General features: G+C 45.2%; 2 protein-coding genes across 7 annotated transcripts in view; one reads left to right on the top strand and one right to left on the bottom strand.

Moving 5' to 3' along the window:
- UBAP1 (ubiquitin associated protein 1) overlaps positions 1 to 335 on the top strand; it is a 58,107-nt gene extending 57,772 nt beyond the window's left edge. For all 3 annotated transcript variants that reach the window (XM_027614932.2, XM_027614930.2, XM_027614931.2), the window contains one exon: positions 163 to 335. In XM_027614932.2, coding sequence (XP_027470733.1) covers positions 163 to 303 — 141 coding nt within the window. In that variant the 3' untranslated portion in view covers positions 304 to 335. The remainder of the gene's footprint in view (positions 1 to 162) is intronic.
- Positions 336 to 1,500: 1,165 nt separating this feature from the next.
- The window catches only part of KIF24 (kinesin family member 24), an 80,897-nt gene continuing 62,946 nt past the window's right edge, over positions 1,501 to 19,451 (bottom strand). For 3 of the 4 annotated variants that reach the window (XM_027614925.2, XM_027614926.2, XM_027614924.2), the window contains exons 9-13: positions 13,955 to 14,026; positions 11,450 to 11,559; positions 4,929 to 7,160; positions 3,696 to 3,789; positions 1,501 to 2,915 (exon numbers count right to left, since the gene is read on the bottom strand). In XM_027614925.2, coding sequence (XP_027470726.2) covers positions 2,775 to 2,915; positions 3,696 to 3,789; positions 4,929 to 7,160; positions 11,450 to 11,559; positions 13,955 to 14,026 — 2,649 coding nt within the window. In that variant the 3' untranslated portion in view covers positions 1,501 to 2,774. The remainder of the gene's footprint in view (positions 2,916 to 3,695; positions 3,790 to 4,928; positions 7,161 to 11,449; positions 11,560 to 13,954; positions 14,027 to 19,451) is intronic. The other variant, XM_027614929.2, reaches the window with a different exon arrangement.

The raw sequence follows: 19,451 nt of genomic DNA, 5'->3' as shown, positions 1-19,451 counted from the left end.
TCCACAGCCACCACCCTCTGCTTGCTAGGGGACTTCAGAGAGAGACTCAAGGCTCTGGCAAAAGATGCACACTTCCCCAACCAGCCCCCTGTATGCACATTCCTCCACTCTGCTGTGTGGCCAGACCCCTTTCTTCAATCTTCATTCTCTTCTATCCCTTAGATGATGGAGTTTCTTCAGTTAATGAGCAAATTTAAGGAAATGGGCTTTGAACTGAAAGACATTAAGGAGGTTCTACTACTTCACAACAATGACCAGGACAATGCTCTGGAAGACCTCATGGCTCGGGCAGGAGCCAGCTGAGACCAGGCACTGCCTAGACCCTGCCATGGAACCGCCCCTGCAGGAGGCCCTGAGGAGCCCATGTGTGGGGAAGGAGAAGGGGCACACTTCCTGATTTTCTTTTGGGGGTGGAAGGTCAGGTGTGGAGACTGTGCTTGCCAGTCTCTGCACTGGGGAGAAAGGAAAGATTCGGGCATGTGAATGCCTCCAGCACTGCCCTGGCTCCTTCAATATTAAATGTATTTGTATTTTGAGAAGTGTCCTTCCCACCTTGGCCCTCCGGGGTCTGTATGTCCTCAGCCGAAACCTGGCCCAGTTGCCAAAAGGAGTCAGGGAGAGGGGGTGGGAGGGCCAGACTCAGTGCTGCTTTAGGGCTAGATGCTTCCCTCCCCTGCACTGGTGGACTGAACTCTAATCCAAGTTGAGTGCAATTGAAAAGGTTCTTCCAGGGTTTTTTTTTCCTCCTTTTAACAAAGTCTCTTAGTGTTACACTGGTTCTGCAACGTCTCTGAGGTGCAAAGAATGCCCTTTCCCCATGGGGTGCTGAGTTGGCCTCGTCTGCCAGGCAGTTATCATGCTTCCCTGCCCCAGCCTGTTTCTTTTGGCTTGGTTTGAACCACAGTCCTCTGCTACCCAGGATTTTAGAGCCCCCCCACTCAAGGAAACAGTTTAAGAAATCATTGGCCCCTTCCCAGCATACTGAGTGGGGGAGAAACAGGTTACAATAGAGTAGCCCAGCACTAACTCCACCTCGGTTCTCCTTGGAGAACAGCCTCTCCCTCCAGCCCCCTGCTCTAGGATGACACAATGAGTTAACACCTAGTCATAGAAATCAGTCTCTTTGTTTTATATTCTGTTGTACATCATTAAAGATCTAAATATAAAGGATATACAGTCTTGATGAATCTAAAGTAATTTGCTAACTATTTTGATTCTTCAGAAAACTACTAATAAAAATCTAAAAGGTATGTCCTGCTGTGATAATTTCTTTATTGCCAAGTGCTATTTTACTGAGGGGTTGGGATGGGTGGGGAAGGGATTCCTGCTTGGATTTGCTGGGGATGAAACAGGCACTAACCATTTTCTTTTTAGTACTCTCTTCCCACTATAGGCCCGTGGGACCCAGGAGCTGGCCCTGCAGTCGGCCCTGGCTTTATAAACCTGACCTAGCTCAGTCTCTGGAACCAAGGACATGCCTTCCTGCAAGACTGACTGTGGAGGTGAGATAGCCTGGGCCTTTGGGGCAATCACTCAGAAATGAGGAAGTACCTTTTCCTGTGAGACACATCCGGCATTTATGTGCTGTGTGCCACAGGCGGGACTGGATTCAGACTGCTTCACCAGCGCTCAGTGGTGCTGCTGTAGCTGCGAGAACTAGATTCCTCCCTGAAGTTTCTTGTCCTTATACTTAATGCCATCCCACAGTCCCTCTAGTGCTCTTGGCTGGCAGTGGGTCTCATTCTTTTAGTGATATGAGGAGACGGCAGAGCCTTTGGGCCACGAAGCTGGAAAGAGGCCGCCCTCTAGTGCTCAGATCAGGCAAAGGGTGGCAGGGCTGCAGTCTCAGAAAGCCAGTCAGCCCTTCTGCTACCCTTTTAATTAAGCCCTCCTTTTGAAACCTTAAAAAGGTGTCCTTTTCCCTGTAAGAAATTTAAGTTTCCACACATTACAATAAGCATCAGAACCAAGGCTGTGACACCTGCATCTTATTTGACCCAGGGTGGCCCTAGGAAGTGGCGGACCACTTTGTATTTGTCTTGAGCTTCTTCCTGATGAAAAGATACACAGCAAGCAGAACTTGTGTGTGTATAAAAATTCTGCCTCAGTCTCAGACTGTTGACTAGAGCTCTCAGTGCCAAGATACAACTGAACACAGGCCCCTGAGAGGGAGTGGACAGCCAGGGTAATGCTGGATAAAGGTAAGGTGAGGAGATCCTCCTTCAACTTTGCCATGCGTGGGCATGGCAGGTGAGGAGTCAGGACTGCTCCAGGAGCACGAGTGCTATTAAGAGAGTAATGCAGTGATGTGGGCACAGAATTCAGCTATCAAAGCCCCTGAGTTCAGCATGTTTTCTTCCCCAGCTTGTGATCTCTGACCTCTAGGTTACCGCTGGCCCACCCCATCCTCTGGTCCTCAAACTCAGAAACATCCACAAGGTTATTAGACCCAAATGTGTTTTCACAGACAAGGGGTTGGTAAGACAAATTCTCTTCTAGCCCCACAGAAAAGGGAGGGGTATATTAAGTTTTTTAGGCTGCTCTGTCTTTCCCTACAGATGCTCCTGTGCTTGGAACTGAGGGACAGAGGCTTGGCCCTGAGAGAGGAGCTGGGGCCTAGTCAAGGCCATGTGTGGCTGGGGAGAGGCTAGCATGGGCAGGACTGGGGAGTGGGTTCTAGGATTTGTAAGGAGGACCTGGCAGAGGCCCCTTCAGCCCCCGGGAATTCAGCACAGGCTCCTGAGCTGTTCCATCACCTCATACTGGATCTTGTTCTAAGACACCACTGTCCTCTCAGGGGCTGTGGTCGGCCTGTGGCAGGCCAGGTACAGCTGAAGCTGGCTCCTCAGATTCTGGATGCACTTGGATTTCAGAGCCAGGATTTCATCCAACTGGGTCACAATATCTTCAAAATCCTGGAAAGGGAAACAAAGGACACCTGGAACTTTTGGTTTTGCTGGCCTTCTGTCAGGATCTGCTTTTCTAGTCCCTTTTCTTGCAGGAAGTTTTCAGAACCCAGGACCTTCCTTCAGCTGGAAAGTCTGCAGGATAGTCACTGTGGCACAGGGTGAGGGTCATTTCTCTGCATTTGAGAAACTTTTTAAGATTTTATTTTTAAGTAATCTCTAAACCCACCGTGGAACTTGAACCCACAATGCCAAGATCAAACATCACACACTTCACCAACTGAGCAAGCCAGGCACCCCTGCACTTGAGAAAATTCTATGTAGAGAGGTATTCTGCAGGGCAGAGGGGTCTGTAAAAGTACCTCTGGTTGGGGGGCGCCTGGGTGGCTCAGTTGGTGAAGTGTCCGACTCTTGATCTTGGCCTTGGTCTTGATCTTGGCCTAGGTCTTGATTGCAGGGTCCTGCATTCAAGCCCCGTGTTGGGCTCCACATGGGGCGTGGAGCCTACTTAAAGTGCCTCTGGTCAGCATATGGGAGGGCCTCCAGCAAGCCAATAAGGCAGAATGGCAAAGGATAGAGGCAGGAAACATTTTAGCCTGGAAATGGGGAGTGCAGCACCATCTCCCACCTGTGTCCTTGCACCCCCTCGAGGTGTGTCAGAGGAATGGCAAGAGGAGGCCCAAGTCCTCTTAGAGTAGGACAGCAGACCCTTACCTCACATATAACCACAGCAAACTACCTGCAGGCTAATTCCCAACAGACCCTGAGTGTCTAGCCAAGGCCACTTACATTGAGAGCCAGCTGGCTCATCAAGATCTCCTCCTTGAAGCCCAGTTCTGCCATTTTATCCAGCTGTTCCTGGTGTGCTCGGATGACCACCTGCCTGGGAACACCAGAGGGGACACTGTGATCCTTTGGGTCTCCCAGGCAGCTTTCTGGGGCTGAGCCTCATTTCCAGGCCAGGAATGGCCCCTTCCCAGAATGGTCAAAGCTTTGACCAGGGCCAGCCCACCACCCCTCCTCCCCTGTCACCTGTTCTTCTCAGGACTTGTCTAGGGACTAAAGTAGACCAAGAAGATACTGGGAAAGAGGGGCTTCTTGATCTGTCCCTGCCTCCTCAGCTACACTGAGGGACAGGGATGAGTGCTGCTTCTCCCCTGCAGGAGCTTCCCTGCCAAAAGGCTCAAGGCTGTGACCACTGCAGCGGGCACACTTGGCACAAGGTGGACCCTGCTGCCTCACCTGCCATCATTTTTACTTCCTATGGGGAGTCCAGGTACCAAAGCAGGGTGTTTGAGCTAGAAACTGGAGGATCTGCTTTTTGTCGGATGCTGCTGACGGGTAGAGACCATGGAGACAGCAAGATCATCTCCTGGGACAGGCAGGCTCCTCACCTGCATGTCCTTCTCTTTGTCCATGGCCCTGGCCTGAGCCCCTAGGGGCAGCCCGCACACAGCTGGCCTAGACATTGGGAGCCCTAGCGAAGGGCTGTAGTGCCTATTCCGATACACCCACCCTCTCCCCAGCCCCTAATGCTGAGGGGCTGTGCTGGATCTCTCTGCCTCCTTTCTTTCTCTATACTTTCTGTCGCACCATCCACAGCATCCTTTGGGGAAAGCAGCACAAATCATCAGTCCCTCTGATTTTGATCTTCACCATCTTGGAAGTTGCCCAGCCTGCCTTGGTTCTGAGGGCACAAGGCTGCAGCTGTTGTGTCCCTGGGCAGTACTTCCAGGAACACAGACCCAACAGAATGAAGAGGATTCTGATTTCACCACAGGTCACAGGCTTGCCAAAGGGGACAGATCCTCCCTTTTACTCAAGTCCCAGCTTTCCCAGACTCAGGGTTCACCCACCCTGGCAGGCCTGCTCCCTTGAAAAGTGGGAAAAAGCCTCTCCAGTTGTAGTATAGCTCTGATACTGAACCAATGATGGCCATTCCCAGAACAGACAGAGGTTTAAGCTGGGGTGGAAGGAGGGGTGCCAAGGGGCTCAAGTCTTGGGGAGAGTGTCCCAACTTACTGTGCAGGCCCCAGGGTGAGCTGATGCAGTGTCCCTGCAGTCTTTGGAGAGCAGCGAGGGACCAGGGGAGAGCCTGGTCTTGCTAAGCACCTTGGGATTGGCCTGTATTTGAGCCACACGATGTCCCTATTGTAGCCAGGCAACTTGACGGGGTCTCTCGGCAAACTTAGCTCCTGCCAACCAAGTCCTGTTGGATGTTTTCTTTCCTGGGCCCAAGGCTGGTCAGCCATATCACTACTTTTTGTTCGTGGGGTGATTAGAGGTGCAGGGTGGGGTCCTCCAGTATGTATGGTGGGGAAGGGCTTTCCTGGGAAACCGTGGGAGCTGCTCACCTCTGCCGCCTCAGCATCTGCATCATACTCTTGGCTACTCACATGTTCCTGGGAGGAGAGTGCAGACTCTCTGCTCTGGCAGACCTCCCCTAGGTCAGCCTCATCGATGGGCAGCTTGTCAGGTGGGTGCTGACGGATGGGTGACGGGGACAGAACTGGAAGATCACCACTCGGCTTAGTGTCAGGGGGAGATGATGAGAGCCACAAGTGCCCAGCTGCCAAACACACTGGCAGTGCCTTTTGATTACCAGATGACGCTGTGTGGCCCACAGATGGGCCCCCTGCTGCCATTAGACCGTGAGCAAGCCCATCCTGGGCCGGCTGCTCCAGGGGAACAGGGCCCTCATCATCTGCATTCTCCAGAAGGGACACAGTGAGGGGAGCCATCAGTCCAGAAGCATATTCAGAGCATGTGCCTGATTCCCCTCTACAATCTTCTTGGTAAGGGTAACTGTTTTTCATTGTTCTGGTCGCCAGAGTTGGGCTGTCTTGGCCGATTTCTCTCAGAGGTGTGCTGACTGTCTCTCTATGGTCTGGAGATCCTGGAACTGCCCCGTGGGATAGTGAGAAAATGAAACCATCTTCCTCCGTGGGGACTGAACTACCCTCTGCCTGCCCAAGAACCTCACTTTTGAAAGCGTTCTGTGTGAGTTCAAAGGCTGGGCCACCACCTATTTTCTGGCCATATACAACGTCTACCTGGGAGCAGTAAGGCTTCTCTGCCGGGTTGTCTCTGGGAGAAAGCCCCGAGGAGGTAGAATCCTCTTCTCTGCTCCAGTCCCAAGGCACCTTACCTGGGCCGTGGCCATGACTGAGTGCTGCTCCTCTGTAGTTTGTGGGGTCCCTGGAGCACATCCAGTTTCCAGTTAGACCCTTCTCAGCACCATCTGTCCTGGGGTTAAAAAGCAGACTCTGCTGCCTTTCAGCCACCTGTTCCTCAGGGCCTTGCTCCCTCTGATGAAGGAAGAATGAGCCTTCGCTGTTCTCGGTGTTTCTCTGCTTTGTGGTCCTCTGACTGGAGACGTGTGAAAAAGAATCTTCACTGAAATCGCTGTCATCAAGGTCCTCAGCTTGGGCTCCATCCTGGCTCTCGGAGTAAGAGTAGAAGGTGGGAGGGGTCTCATTCTGGAGCTGCCCCTCCAGGGGCCTGTACTGGTAGAAGAACCTTTCCAGTGGTTGGTACTTGAACTTCTGCTGGAGGAGAGGTGGCTGCTGGAACTGCTGGTGATAGAAGCGCAAGTGTTCCTCCCTCTCCTTCTGATGTGGAGGGATGTCTGTCCACGTTTCCGAGGCGGGCCTGGCCGGTGTGCTCCCCTCGCTGTGCTGACCGTGTTCTGCTAAGTGGCGGCGGCCACCAGAGGAGACCTCAGCCCGTGACACCAGCTGCTGCTGCACGGGCCGCACAGGCTGCCCTGTCTTGGACTTGGAGGGCAGCTTTCCACGCGCTGGGGCTTCTCCGGAGGCAGCCGCCTTGCTTCCCCACCTGTGGGCAGTTTTGTTGCCCATTTGATTTTTCTCAGAGCACAAGGACGCAGACTCTTCCGCCCTTTTTTTGGCTAACTGTCCAGACCGTGTGGCTCCTTTGACAGGGCTGGTCTGAACGACCCAGTCTTGGGGAAGACTCCCTCTGGATCCATGCCTTTTACCGGGAACTTTAGGTACAGGTGCAAAAGGGATGTTGGGTGGGTGGCTGGCCAGAGGATGGGCCTTCCCTCTCGTGGAGCTGGGAGCTGCCGTGAATGACTGTTGAAGCCCCAGCTTGACCTTTTTGGGAGAACACTTGTCCCCTGGCAGGGCCACAGGGGAGCTCTGAATTCGTTTTGGAGAAGAGTTTCCAGAGGTCTGATTTCGACTTGTAGCTGAAGCACAATATTTAACGCCTTTCTTTAGTTCTTTGACCCTGTAAATTACCATTTTATGTTAAATGTGTATTCTTGCATGCTCAATTCCTTTTCTATATTTTTCAAAAACCAAAGAAAAGTATTACAAAAAAGATGAGTGCAGTCTGAGAATATAAACATATACTAAACATTCTATGATCAGAAGTTTTGGGGGGCTCCTGGGTGGCTCAGTTGGTTAAGCGACTGCCTTTGGCTCAGGTCATAATCTCAGGGTCCTGGGATCAAGCCCCGCATCGGGCTCCCTGCTTGGTGGGAAGCCTGCTTCTCCCTTTCCCACTCCCCCTGCTTGTGTTCCCTCTCTTGCTATCTCTGTGTCAAATAAATAAAATCTTAAAAAAAAAAAAAAAGTTTTGGAAATCACCTCAGTCCCATGGGATAGGCCAAGGAAGCTTCAAAAATATCTCCAGACATTGCCAAATGTCCCCTGGGAGGCAAAATCACTCCCTAGATAGAGAATAGAGAACCATGCTCTCTTCCACATGGGAACCTTAGAGAAGATGGAAAATCCAGAATTAGGTCTCTGCTAGGATTCAGTTGTCAAGATCAGTCTCTTAACTGTGATATTTAAAAACACTGTAAGAATTTAGAATTACAAGGAGACATCAAGTAAAAATGTGATTCTCCAGTGGTCTGAAGATTCTTCATTAAAATCCCCTGGGAGGGAGCAGTACTTCTGCTTGGGGGCTCCCATAAAATGTCTTTGCCATTGTTTTGGTTTTAATCCAATCCTTACAGGTAGCCAAATGACCCCTGTGGCAGCTTTCTAAAAACCAAGATCATAAGCCTGACACTGAGACTTGATTTAAATCTTCCCTTGAAGTCTGAGAGCCAAGGCAGGCAGGTAACATAGGTAAGCAAAGAGATGTAGAATGTGACTGAAGACACGTGTCCATGGGTCTTTGTTTAGGTGTTGCACTAGGGCATACATACAAGGAAATGGGCTGAGAAGAGCCACAGTCTAGATGGTTCCAGATTACTTCCTACTATAAAAATCTTAACTATTTTTGTCTCAGTAAGAGAGAAACACCAAAATTTCCCCCTAGGAGTCACAGTAAATAATTCTAGAAAGCTGAGTGCCAGAAGGAATCCTACAGGTAATTTGGGTATTGATGCTAAATGCTTCCAATGTACTCTTCCTATCCCCAAAATCACTCGTCACTGAGCTTTTCTGCTAGATCTATACCTATTAGGGGTCCAGCTGGAACTTTATTTTTAGACTCCTTAGCAACATTCTAGTATATAGAAAGAAGAAATTTTTTTTTGAAGAAAATTTTAAATCAGAATTGTTAAATAAGCAATAAAATCATTGTGTGTATAGATTACCTAAAATTAATTTCACCAGGCCTCATTTAAGCACGTAAAACAAATGGCTTTCATTCATTTTCAATAATTTATCAACTGCTTCAAATGGAAGATAGTGTTTTTTTTTAAATATTTTATTTATTTATTTGACAGCGACAGTGAGGGCAGGAGCACAAGCAGGGGGAGTGGGAGCGGGAGAAGCAGGCTTCCCGCAGAGCAGGGAGCCCAATGCGGGGCTCGATCCCAGGACCTGGGACCATGACCTGAGCCGAAGGCAGACGCTTAACGACTGAGCCACCAGGTGCCCCCTCAAATGGAAGAGATTTCTATTACACTTTTCCTGTTCTTTTTAAAGCCAGAATTATTTCAAATATTTCAGTTATACTTAATACCTCCCCTATGGGAAAGGGTTACTTTCATCTTCCTTTACTGAGGCATTAAGAGAAATGTTTTGCTCTCTGCTCCTAATGATGAAGTTGTTACTTTAAGCAACTGATAACAATGTGATCTGAGGAGTGGGTGGGGTTATGAAACGAGATCAGTTTATCGTTATCAATTACTGAAGCTGGGTACATGGGGGTAAAGAATTTTAAGCCATATTCATTTTTTGGAAACAAGTTTGGATCATCTCATATCTTCTATATGATCTCAGTTTGAAGTAGCCTTTCTTTTTAAGATTTATTTGAGACTGAGCAAGAGAACGTGTGAGCGGGGGAGGAGAAGAAGGAAAGGGAGAGAATCTCAGGCAGACTCCACACTGAGTGCAGAGCCCGACTTGGGGCTCGATCTTAGGATCCCAAGATCATGACCAGAGCTGAAGCCAAGAGTCAGGTGCTTAACCCACTGAGCCACCCAGGCACGCAGGAAGGAGTCTTTCTCACAGCGGTGCTAGTGTGCAGGCATTATGAAACCATGCAATAAAGGAAACCTATTTTGGGCACCTATTAATATTACTGTTGCTTAAATTAACACATTGAACGGTAACTATGTCGTGCTAAGCCCTTCATAACATACTATCCTCATTGATTGCACATAACTATTGTATGGGTAGATGCTAATATTATCCCCTGTCAGATAAAACTGAAGCCCAAACCTTTTGTCCAAGACTGCCCAGTTATTTCATGGCAGAAGCAGATAGTCTTGACTACAGGGCCCACTCTTAAAACCACTTTGTGAGGTCTCTCTCTTATTTAAATGAGATAGGTACAGAGGGCCTCACCCTGCCACCCAGGAAGAGTTCCTCCTTTCATTCACAAATATTTATTGTGCATCTACTAGGTACCAAGTACTGTCTGGGCAGTAGGTAAAGTCGAGAAATAAGGTTTCTTGTTTTCATGGAGCTTAAATGATACCTCACTTTTCCTTCCCAGTGAATTTCATAAAATGCCATGGATACTAAAGATTCCTCAACAGTAATAAAAAAACAGGTCTCCCTCAAATAGTTTGTTAATCTTGGAGACAGCTTCTGGCAGACCAAAGAGAAGGATGTAAGACAGGACCAGGCAGGAAAGCAGCCAGAGGAAAGGATGGAAATGACAGCGTCTTCACCCCTGGTAGGAACCCTATGTGGCCCCGGGTAAGAGATGGGGCACGGGGGTGGGGGAACCCTGGCAGATACCAAGGTCACCCCAGAAAGAGCCCTGCCCATATAGTCAGAAGGGCTAGCTTTACTGCCAATTCCCAATAAGCCCTTTTAAAATTCCTGCCTTTCTCTGGGTTTATTTTATCCTTCTGTAACATGTCATGTCTGGGTTGATGTCTTCTGGACCTACATAGCTCTAAGTGCCTCTGCCTTGACAAGTAACATGTATTCTATCCCTTACGATTAGGGCTGAGGCCAGCAGGGAGAAAACCTTGAGCCTTCCACTCCAAAGAAATATTTCATTTCCTACTAGCCATTTAGAAGTCACTGATGGGTGCGCCTGGGTGGCTCAGGCATTAAGTGTCTGCCTTCGGCTTGGGTCATGGTCCCAGGGTCCTGATATTGAGCCCCACATCGGGCTCCCTGCTCTGCAGGAAGCCTGCTTCTCCCTCTCCCACTCCCCCTGCTTGTGTTCCCTCTCTTGCTGTGTCTCTGTAAAATAAATTAATAAAATCTTTAAATAAATAAGTTCCTTCTCATCAAAACATTAAAAAAAAACCAAACAAACTGGGGCACCTGGGTGGCTCAGTTGGTTAAGCGACTGCCTTCGGCTCAGGTCATGATCCTGGAGTCCCGGGATCGAGTCCCACATAGGGCTCCCTGCTCAGCAGGGAGTCTGCTTCTCCCTCTTACCCTCCCCCCTCTCATGTGCTCTCTCTTTCTCTCTCAAATCAATAAAATCTTTTTAAAAAATCAAAAAATAAAACAACTCACTGATGGGGGCGCCTGGGTGGCTTAGTCGGTTAAGCATCTGCCTTCGGCTCAGGTCATGATCCCAGGGTCCTGGGATGGAGCCCCACATCGGGCTCCCTGCTCAGCGGGGAGCCTGCTTCTCCCTCTCCCTCTGCCTGTCGCTCCCCTGCTTATGTGCGCACGCGTTCTCCCTCTCTGTCAAATAAATAAAATCTTTAAAAAATAAAAGTCACTGATGGAATTGTCTCCTGAACCAGGGAATGTGTCCCCTTCCTCTTGTCACATTCACACTTGTAAAATGGCAAGGCCTACCAAGTCACATTCTTCAAATGACCAATTGCACATTCCCATGGTACTAGGATCACTGCCTCAAGAACAGACTTCTGGATCTCAAAATCAGATCTCTATGTGTTTCAAACACACACACACACACACACACACACACACACACACAATCAGATCTCTATGTGTTTCAAACACACACACACAATCAGATCTCTATGTGTTTCAAACACACACACACAATCAGATCTCTATGTGTTTCAAACACACACACACACACACACACACACACACACACACACACACACACACACACACACACACACACACACACACACACACACACCCCAATACCTGGGAGCGACTCACCGGTCAGCGTAACGCAAGGTATTCAAAGTGTGTTCGGTGGCCACGTGGCTTGGTGAGATGTTGGCAATCATGCAGGTTTTGGCATCACCAATGAAAGAATCCCTCAGGACCTGTCCAAACAGAAGGCAGCTCAATGAAGTCAGTTAACAAAGGGCATATTGACTACTTACTGTGCAGAACACTGGGCTATAGCTCCCCTCTCTGCTACAGAAAGGCAGTTTACAAAGAAGAAATACAAATGAACAAAACACACAAAAAAGGTACTTCACCAACCAATCAAAGAAATTCAAACTAGTAAGAATACTAATATTTTTCACCCATAAGATTAATTAAGACTCATGACACCCTGCCGTGGTGAGAGTCTAGGGAAATGGGCATTTTTCTACATTGCTATACTATTTATGTACTGTGTACCATCAAACGGTATAAGCTTTTGAGAAGGCAGTTTGGCAATATGTATAAAAATATAAAAAATGTGCATGCTTCCATGACATATTCCTAAAGAGAACTGCTCAGTTGATTAAAAAAAAAAGTGCACATAGGATATGCATTACATTATAATAATTAGAAAATCTAGGAGTCCGTAAACAGGGAACAAACTGAGTAATTTTTTTTTTTTTAGATTTTATTTATTTGACAGCACAAGCACAGGGAGCAGCAGCAGGAGAGGGAGAAAGCAGGCTTTTTGCTGAGCAGGGAGCCCAACATGGGGCTTGATCCCAGGACCCTGGGATCATGACCTGAGCCACCCAGGTGCCCTGCAAACTAAATAACTATTAACTGACTACAATACAACCACTAAAAATAATTATGTATATCTGTACTTAGGTACACGGGAAGATCTAAAACTTATCTTTGAGTGAAAAAGGCATATGACTTCATAACTCTATAAGTAGATCTATGTGGGCAGAGAAATATCTGGAAGGATAGTTATCAAAATGTAGCAGTGATTATCACTAAGGTGGGATTTTTCAGGTACCTTTTGCCATCTTTGTACTTGTATATACATATACTGTTTGAATTACTATTATCATTATTACTTTTAAAAGATTTTTTCAAACAGTATCTATGCCTAACATGGGGCTTGAACCCACAACCCTGAGATCAAGAGTCGCACACTCCACCAACTGAGCCAGTGCCCCTGAATTATTTATTTTTTTAAAGATTTTTTTTTTTTTAAAGACAGAGAGACACAGCGAGAGAGGGAACACAAGCAGGGGGAGTAGGAGATGGAGAAGCAGGCTTCCTGCTGAGCAAGGAGTCCAACGCGGGGCTCGATCCCAGGACCACGGGATCATGACCCAAGCCGAAGGCAGACGCTTAACAACTGAGCCACCCAGGCACCCCGTGAATTATTATTTTTTAAATTAAATAGGAAGACATTTTCTGGGGATGGTGAACTTGTTTTAAAAAATAACAGAGCCAATGTCAGAATCTGGACTAACCACCCATAAGAAGGGTTTCCTAAGTCTCTAGTTGAAATCATGTTTGAGAAGATATAATCTAACCCACAGATCACCAGTTCTAATAAGGAGTTATAGGTTCTGCCCCAGGCCCTGTGGAGCCATTAGGTTAGCTGCACAGAGAACCTCTGCCAACAACATACAAAGACCCTCACACCTAGACTGCCGTCTATGCTAGTCTGTCCTCCACTGAGCACAGGACGTTGTGCAGAAAGGAATCGGGGGCACCCATAACTGCCTTCACAGCAGTCTGTATGTAGGGAGACCCCTCTGTGGGCCACTGTTCTGCAGCCAGTACAATGCTGAATTAGTGGTACTTTCCATTAATTAAGAAGCACATTGTCATGACAGAAAAATGGGAGGAAAAAAATTACGGTTTTACCACTCAGAATAATCAGTTAACATAGACATAATTTTTTTGTGTGTGTAGTTTTTTCCCCTCATTTTGTATTTTTAAACTATACATCTTGGTCATCTTTCCTATCACTACATATCAAAAATCTATCTCGTTCGGAGTACCTGGCTGATTCAGTCGGTAGAGCACATGACTCTTGATCTCAGGGTTGTAAGTTTGAACCCCATGTTGGCTGCAGAGATTACTTAAAAATAACATCTTTAAAAAATAAGCAAAAAGTAAATTTAAAAAAACTTTTAAAAATCGTATTCTTTTTAACTCCAGGGGTTATTTTTTGTCTTCAAACACTAAGAGCTACGAAAATACTTCGTATAGCTATACCACCCCCACTTCAAAGGCTCAGAGACTCCATTAAGTCAGAAACTTTTCTTTATATTAGAAATAAGCAGAAAGCTGTTGGGTGGTGACCAGAAGTACACTGTTGCCCTGTGAAAGCTCAGCTGCTTCATACTGCAGGCATCTCTGCCCGAGGATGCCCATCGCTGCCTAGAATGACCTGGAAGGAATGTGACTCCTTCCTCCTCCCCCCTCCCCAAGTTTAGCATCATGCCTTGGCGGCAGTAGAGGCTTTGCTGAATGAACAAATGAATGAAACGGAACAAACTCAAAGTTCACATTCAACATTACCTGAGTTAATTTGCTTTGCCTGAAGGGAGTGTGGGTGTGTTCCTGATCCAATGCGCGGATACATTCCTTCAGCTGCAAAGTGGTAGATTAACAACAAGCACATCAAATAACACATGCAAAGAGAAAGTAACAGATCAGATTTTTCTTAAATAAGCCATACTCAGACAATCCTCCAAAAGGAAGTCAAAATGCCCCGGTAGTTTCTTGTCCAATAGGAAAAATCAAGCTAGATGGGTAAACATCCTGAGTGAGCTCCCTGTGTCTGGTTAAGGGCCTCCCATGCTAAAGGCTATAATCCTAGGATTAGCCCCAACAGCGGGGGACAAACCAGGGACCTTCCCACAGGGCCCCTAGAGTCCAAGCTTATGTGGTGGCAGTTCTGGCTTGCCAGCTCCCTTTTTCTTGCCTCCTCTCATACTATTAGTAGCTATAGATGCACTTAAGTACAGAAAATCTCTATACCACTCCCCCACCTCCCTGCTCACATATGCACACCTATAGGTGTAGATTCAAGTGTAGATTCAGATAGAAGTTTCTGATAATTATTTTGAGAGAGAGCGAGAGTGTGCACTAACTTAAAGAAATCCAAAGAGGGGAGCCTGGGTGGCTCAGATGGTTAAGCGTCTGCCTTCGGCTCAGGTCATGATCCCGGGGTCCTGGGATCAAGTCCTCATCGGGCTCCTTGCTCAGCAGGGAGTCTGCTTCTCCCTCTGACCCTCTCCCCTCTTGTGCTCTCTCTGTCTCATTCTCTCTCAAATAAATAAAATCTTTAATAAAAAAAAAAGTAAACTCTATGTCCAATGTGGGGCTCGAACTCATGACCCCAAGATCAAGAGTTGCATGCTCCACTGATCGGGCCAGCCAGGTGCCCACCTGTGCTTTATCTGCATTTATTTTCTCCATCTATTACTAAGATGTGTCCTAAGGTATCAGAAAAGCCTAAGAGGTTATTTTTGGGGTCTGGGAATATTCACATTTGTTTCCATATAAATTAATGGTAATCGCTTCTTTGCCTTATGCCATTTTGGCTTACAAAAGATTTCATAGGTAAAGTTCTATTTTCAGATAGGGGGAGAAATCTGTATAAGGGAATTTCCTCTTTCATTACAAATCAATGCAATATCCCCAAACTTTACCACTGGGACAATTCTCCAAAAGGGACATATAGGTAACCAAATCCTGGCCCTGAGTTACACCTGCCCCTTACATACTCAAATCCAAGTGTGGCCACTGAACCCTATGAGCCTTTGAGGACAATCTGAGCAATAAAATAATGATAAAAATGTATTATAATCTAGCAAATAAAATATCCACTTACTGTTATAAATAATCTAATAAATTAATTAATTGTAGGGAAAGGACAGCTCTGTCTTACACCAGAATCCCAACTAATTAATGTAAAAAGAATGATAGGAACAGGAAATCCCACCAGGTAAACACCACAGTAATTGTTGCAGGTTAAGAATCATCAATGGATGCTAAAATAAGGCAATAAAAGTGTGATGTAAATAGGATATCGGCATAGTTTCAAACTATCTCCCCATATTTATTTATTTGAGAGAGAGAGAGCGAGCAGATGCAGAGCAAGAGAGAAGGAGCACGAGCAGGGGGAGGGGCAGAGGGAGAAGCAGACTCCCCGATGAGCAGGGAGCCCCACGCAGGGCATGATCCTAGGATGTGGGGATCATGACCTGAGCCAAAGGCAGACGCCCAACCAATCCAGGTGCCCCAAGATATTTATTAATTATAAAGGGAAAATGGTTAACATTACAGTGGAGAAACCTAGCACAAACCACCTTAACTAAGTGATCAAAGTTAACATCACCAGTAATAAGACATACTGACTTCATGCACCACCTTATATGATTCACTGAGAAGGGAACAACTTATATGGTGTTCTTGCTAAAAATTGTTATCCCAGAAAACATGGGATAAACCCAAATTCACAGATAATCCGCAAAAACAAACAAAACACAAAACAAAACAAAAACAGGCAGGCCAGCACTCTTCAAAGGTGTTAAAGTCACAGATGACAAAAACTGAGGAGACTATGAGCACATGACAACTAAATGTAATATAGGATCCTGGACCCTAAAAAGGACATTAGCGGGATTATTGGTGAAATTCACACAAGGTCTATAGAATAGTTAATAGTATTGCCAATGTTGTTGTTGTTGTTCTGGTATTATACCAATGTTAATTACCTGATTTAGATCATTTTACTATGGTTATACAAGATATTAATAATATGGAAGCTGGGTGAAGGAATGCTGTGTATTTATTTTCGCAACTTTTGTAAAATCTAAAAGTATTCAAAAATTGAAAAAGTAAAAAGATGCTGATTGTCTTTATCACCTCTCTCAGCCTCGCAATTTATCCCTCATGAGGCCTGGAAATAAAGTGCCTAGCTGGAGACTTCAGTTCTGATCAAAAGGACTTAATATGGAGGGGCACAGGCAGCACGATGTAGCCGCAAAAAGGAACAAGGAAGACCTCTATATACAGCCATGTAGTGAGCTCTAGGGTACTGTTAAGTGAAAAAAGCAAAGTGTTTACAGTATGCTACCCTTTTTTTCTGAGGTGAATACAAATATATATATATTTGTGTATATATATATATATAATGCTTATCTAAGGGGAGGGAGGTAATAGGGTTGAGGGGACAAGGATGGACACTAGATTTCTTTCAATGTTCTACAGTTTTTACTTTAACTGAATGTGAAATTGGTAAGCTTAAACACATAGAAGATTTCAAGTGACTATGCAACACAATATTATGACTGTACACCTAAGTGGGATACAACCTAAGGATGAAAAGGAAATTGCAAAGAAATAGTAATCTGAATTCAGTAATCGTATTATGAAAAATATCAGCATTATTTTGAAATACACATATATTGAAGTAGAGCAAATTATATAAGTGTTGTTAGGAACTAAGAATTCTAGCATAAGAGAAAGGAGACAAAAATATAAATTCAAAAAAGTTAACCAAAAACCCTGTAATCTTAATTTTGAATTAATTTATTATTATGAGTCCCTAATGTATTTTCCTCTTGCAAAAAAAAAAAATCTATTTCCTAGCTCTGTCCAACAAAAAGGCCTAGAAGCAAGGACTAACCCAGTGGTAGTAAGCACCCCTAGCACCCTAAATGGTCTCTAAATGCCATTTCTTTCTAAAACCAAGGCTTGTTGAAGAATTAACTGGTTCAAAGTCTGGGGAAGGAAATGTACAAGATGAGCCTAGAAAATTTTGTCAGACCAAAACGCCAGGAAGCTATTAGAGACTAATAGTTGGTCAAAAAACCAGAGGAACATACTTAAAAAGGCTCCCACTGCCCAAAGATGTACAATTTAAATAGCAAAAAGAATAATAATTACAATGAGTTTATAATAATACAAAGCCAAACAAAACAGTCAATAACAACAACAAATTCACTGGTCATGTTTAGGTTACTAGGACACCAAATCATTCTGAAAACTGTTGAGTAAAGGCAAAGAATCAAGCAAGCATTTAACTTGTTTCTACTGTATGAACTATATTTCAGGATAATCAGATAATTGAGGAAAAATTCTTCTCAGCTAATAAAGAAGGAATGTTAGAAGGAGAGTATCACCATTTTGGAATCCCTAATGAAACAAGATACATGTGATGCTCATCAGTGGCTGGTAAACCTGTTAAATGAAAAAGTCTGATAGGAAACTCTTAACAGAGGAATTACACAGACACTTGAATCTTTCTTAAATTCTTAAAAATCACAGAGACAACCAACCAGACATTCTGTACCTCCTGATGTGTTCCTATAGGAAGTCTAAAAACTACCCATGAATTCTTGCCAAAAAACCAGAACCTCAATCTGATCAAGCTTCTAGAACAGTGCTTTCCCAATAGGAGTATGATAGCTACAAGTGCAAACCATATGTGTAATTTTAAATTTCTAGTAGCCACATTAAAGAAAAAACAAATGAAATTAATTTTTTTAAAGATTTTATTTATTTGAGAGAGTGAGCTAGAGAAAAGCATGAGTGGGGGGACAAGAGGAAGAAGCAGACTCCCCTCTGAGCAGGGAATCCAATGTGGGCTTGATCCCAGGACCCTGAGATCGTGACCTGAGCTGAAGGTAGACGCTTAACCGCCTGAGCCAGCCAGGCGCCCTGAAATTAATCTTAATTATATGTTATATAATCCAATATATCAAAAAATATTTAAAAACCCAGCAAAAACATTATTTCAGCATGTAATCAGTATGAAAAAATATTAATGAGGTATTTTACCCGTTTCAAGATCCAGTGTGTATCTTACACTTAGAGCATATTTCAATTCAGATGAGCTACATTTGAAGTGCTCAGTAGCCACATGTGGCTTACAGGCCCCCTCCTGTACAGCACAAGTACAGATCTTAGCCACTTTATAGAGAACACAGAGGATAGAGTATGATGTTAAACATCAACATGGGGATGCAGTCAACCTAATCCAGAATGTTGGAAATCTTATAGGACAAGTGACCCAGTTTTATTCAACCAATACACTGATAGTAAGAGAGAGAAAAGAAGAACTGATATGGAATAAAAGAGACTATCAAAAGTAATCCAAGGGTACCGTTTGCATCTTGATTTGAACAAACTGTGAAAAGTCATTTATGGGACAACTGGAGAAATGATAGTACTTCCTGGATAATAGATATCATTACATAATTATTGGGCGCCTGCGTGGCTCAGTTGTTAAGCGTCTGCCTTCGGCTCAGGTCATGATCCCAGGGTCCTGGGATCGAGTCCTGCGTCAGGCTCCCAGCTTAGCGGGAAGCCTGCTTCTCCCTCTCCCACTCCCCCTGCCTGTGTTCCTGCTCTCGCTATCTCTCTCTGTCAAATAAATAAAATCTTAAAAAAATTAAATAATTATTTCTTAAGGTATGATAATGGCATTACAGTTATATTAAAAAATAAGAGTCCTTATCTCTTTGAGATAATGAAATACTTGTGGAAGAAATGACAGGCTGACATGATTTGCTTTACTATAATCCAACCAGGGGAAGGAAAGGGTTGGTTAGATTTTTCACATGTTGAAGCTGGGTGCAAGAATTTGGGAGATCATTATATGATTTATCTATTTTTTTTATGTTTGAAAAATCAATACAATTTAAAAACTTGGTGAGAGAGAGAAAGCTTACCTAAATTAACCATTCAGCAGCTGCAGAAATACTTTTCTGCCCCTAAGGGATTGACCAGAGGAAGAGAAGACAGGGACAGAAGGGAAGAGTTGCCTAGAACTGCTAAGAATCTGATCAGGCAGCCTCCATCTCCAACCCTGGAATCCCACTGCCAGACAGAAGCGTGCCCTTACTCTGCTGATTCTACCCCACTCCACCCTGGCTGAGTAAAGAGGGGCAAAATCTACCAAGAAGGATTTTTATTTTTTTATTATTTTTTAAAGATTTTATTTGACAGAGAGAGACACAGCGAGAGAGGGAACACAAGCAGGGGGAGTGGGAGAGGGAGAAGC

The sequence above is a fragment of the Zalophus californianus genome, chromosome 13 (assembly GCF_009762305.2).
Source record: "Zalophus californianus isolate mZalCal1 chromosome 13, mZalCal1.pri.v2, whole genome shotgun sequence".
Classification (NCBI taxonomy): domain Eukaryota; kingdom Metazoa; phylum Chordata; class Mammalia; order Carnivora; family Otariidae; genus Zalophus; species Zalophus californianus.
The sequence above is the reverse complement of the archived record's forward strand: the minus strand, read 5'-3'. Positions and strand labels throughout refer to the sequence as shown.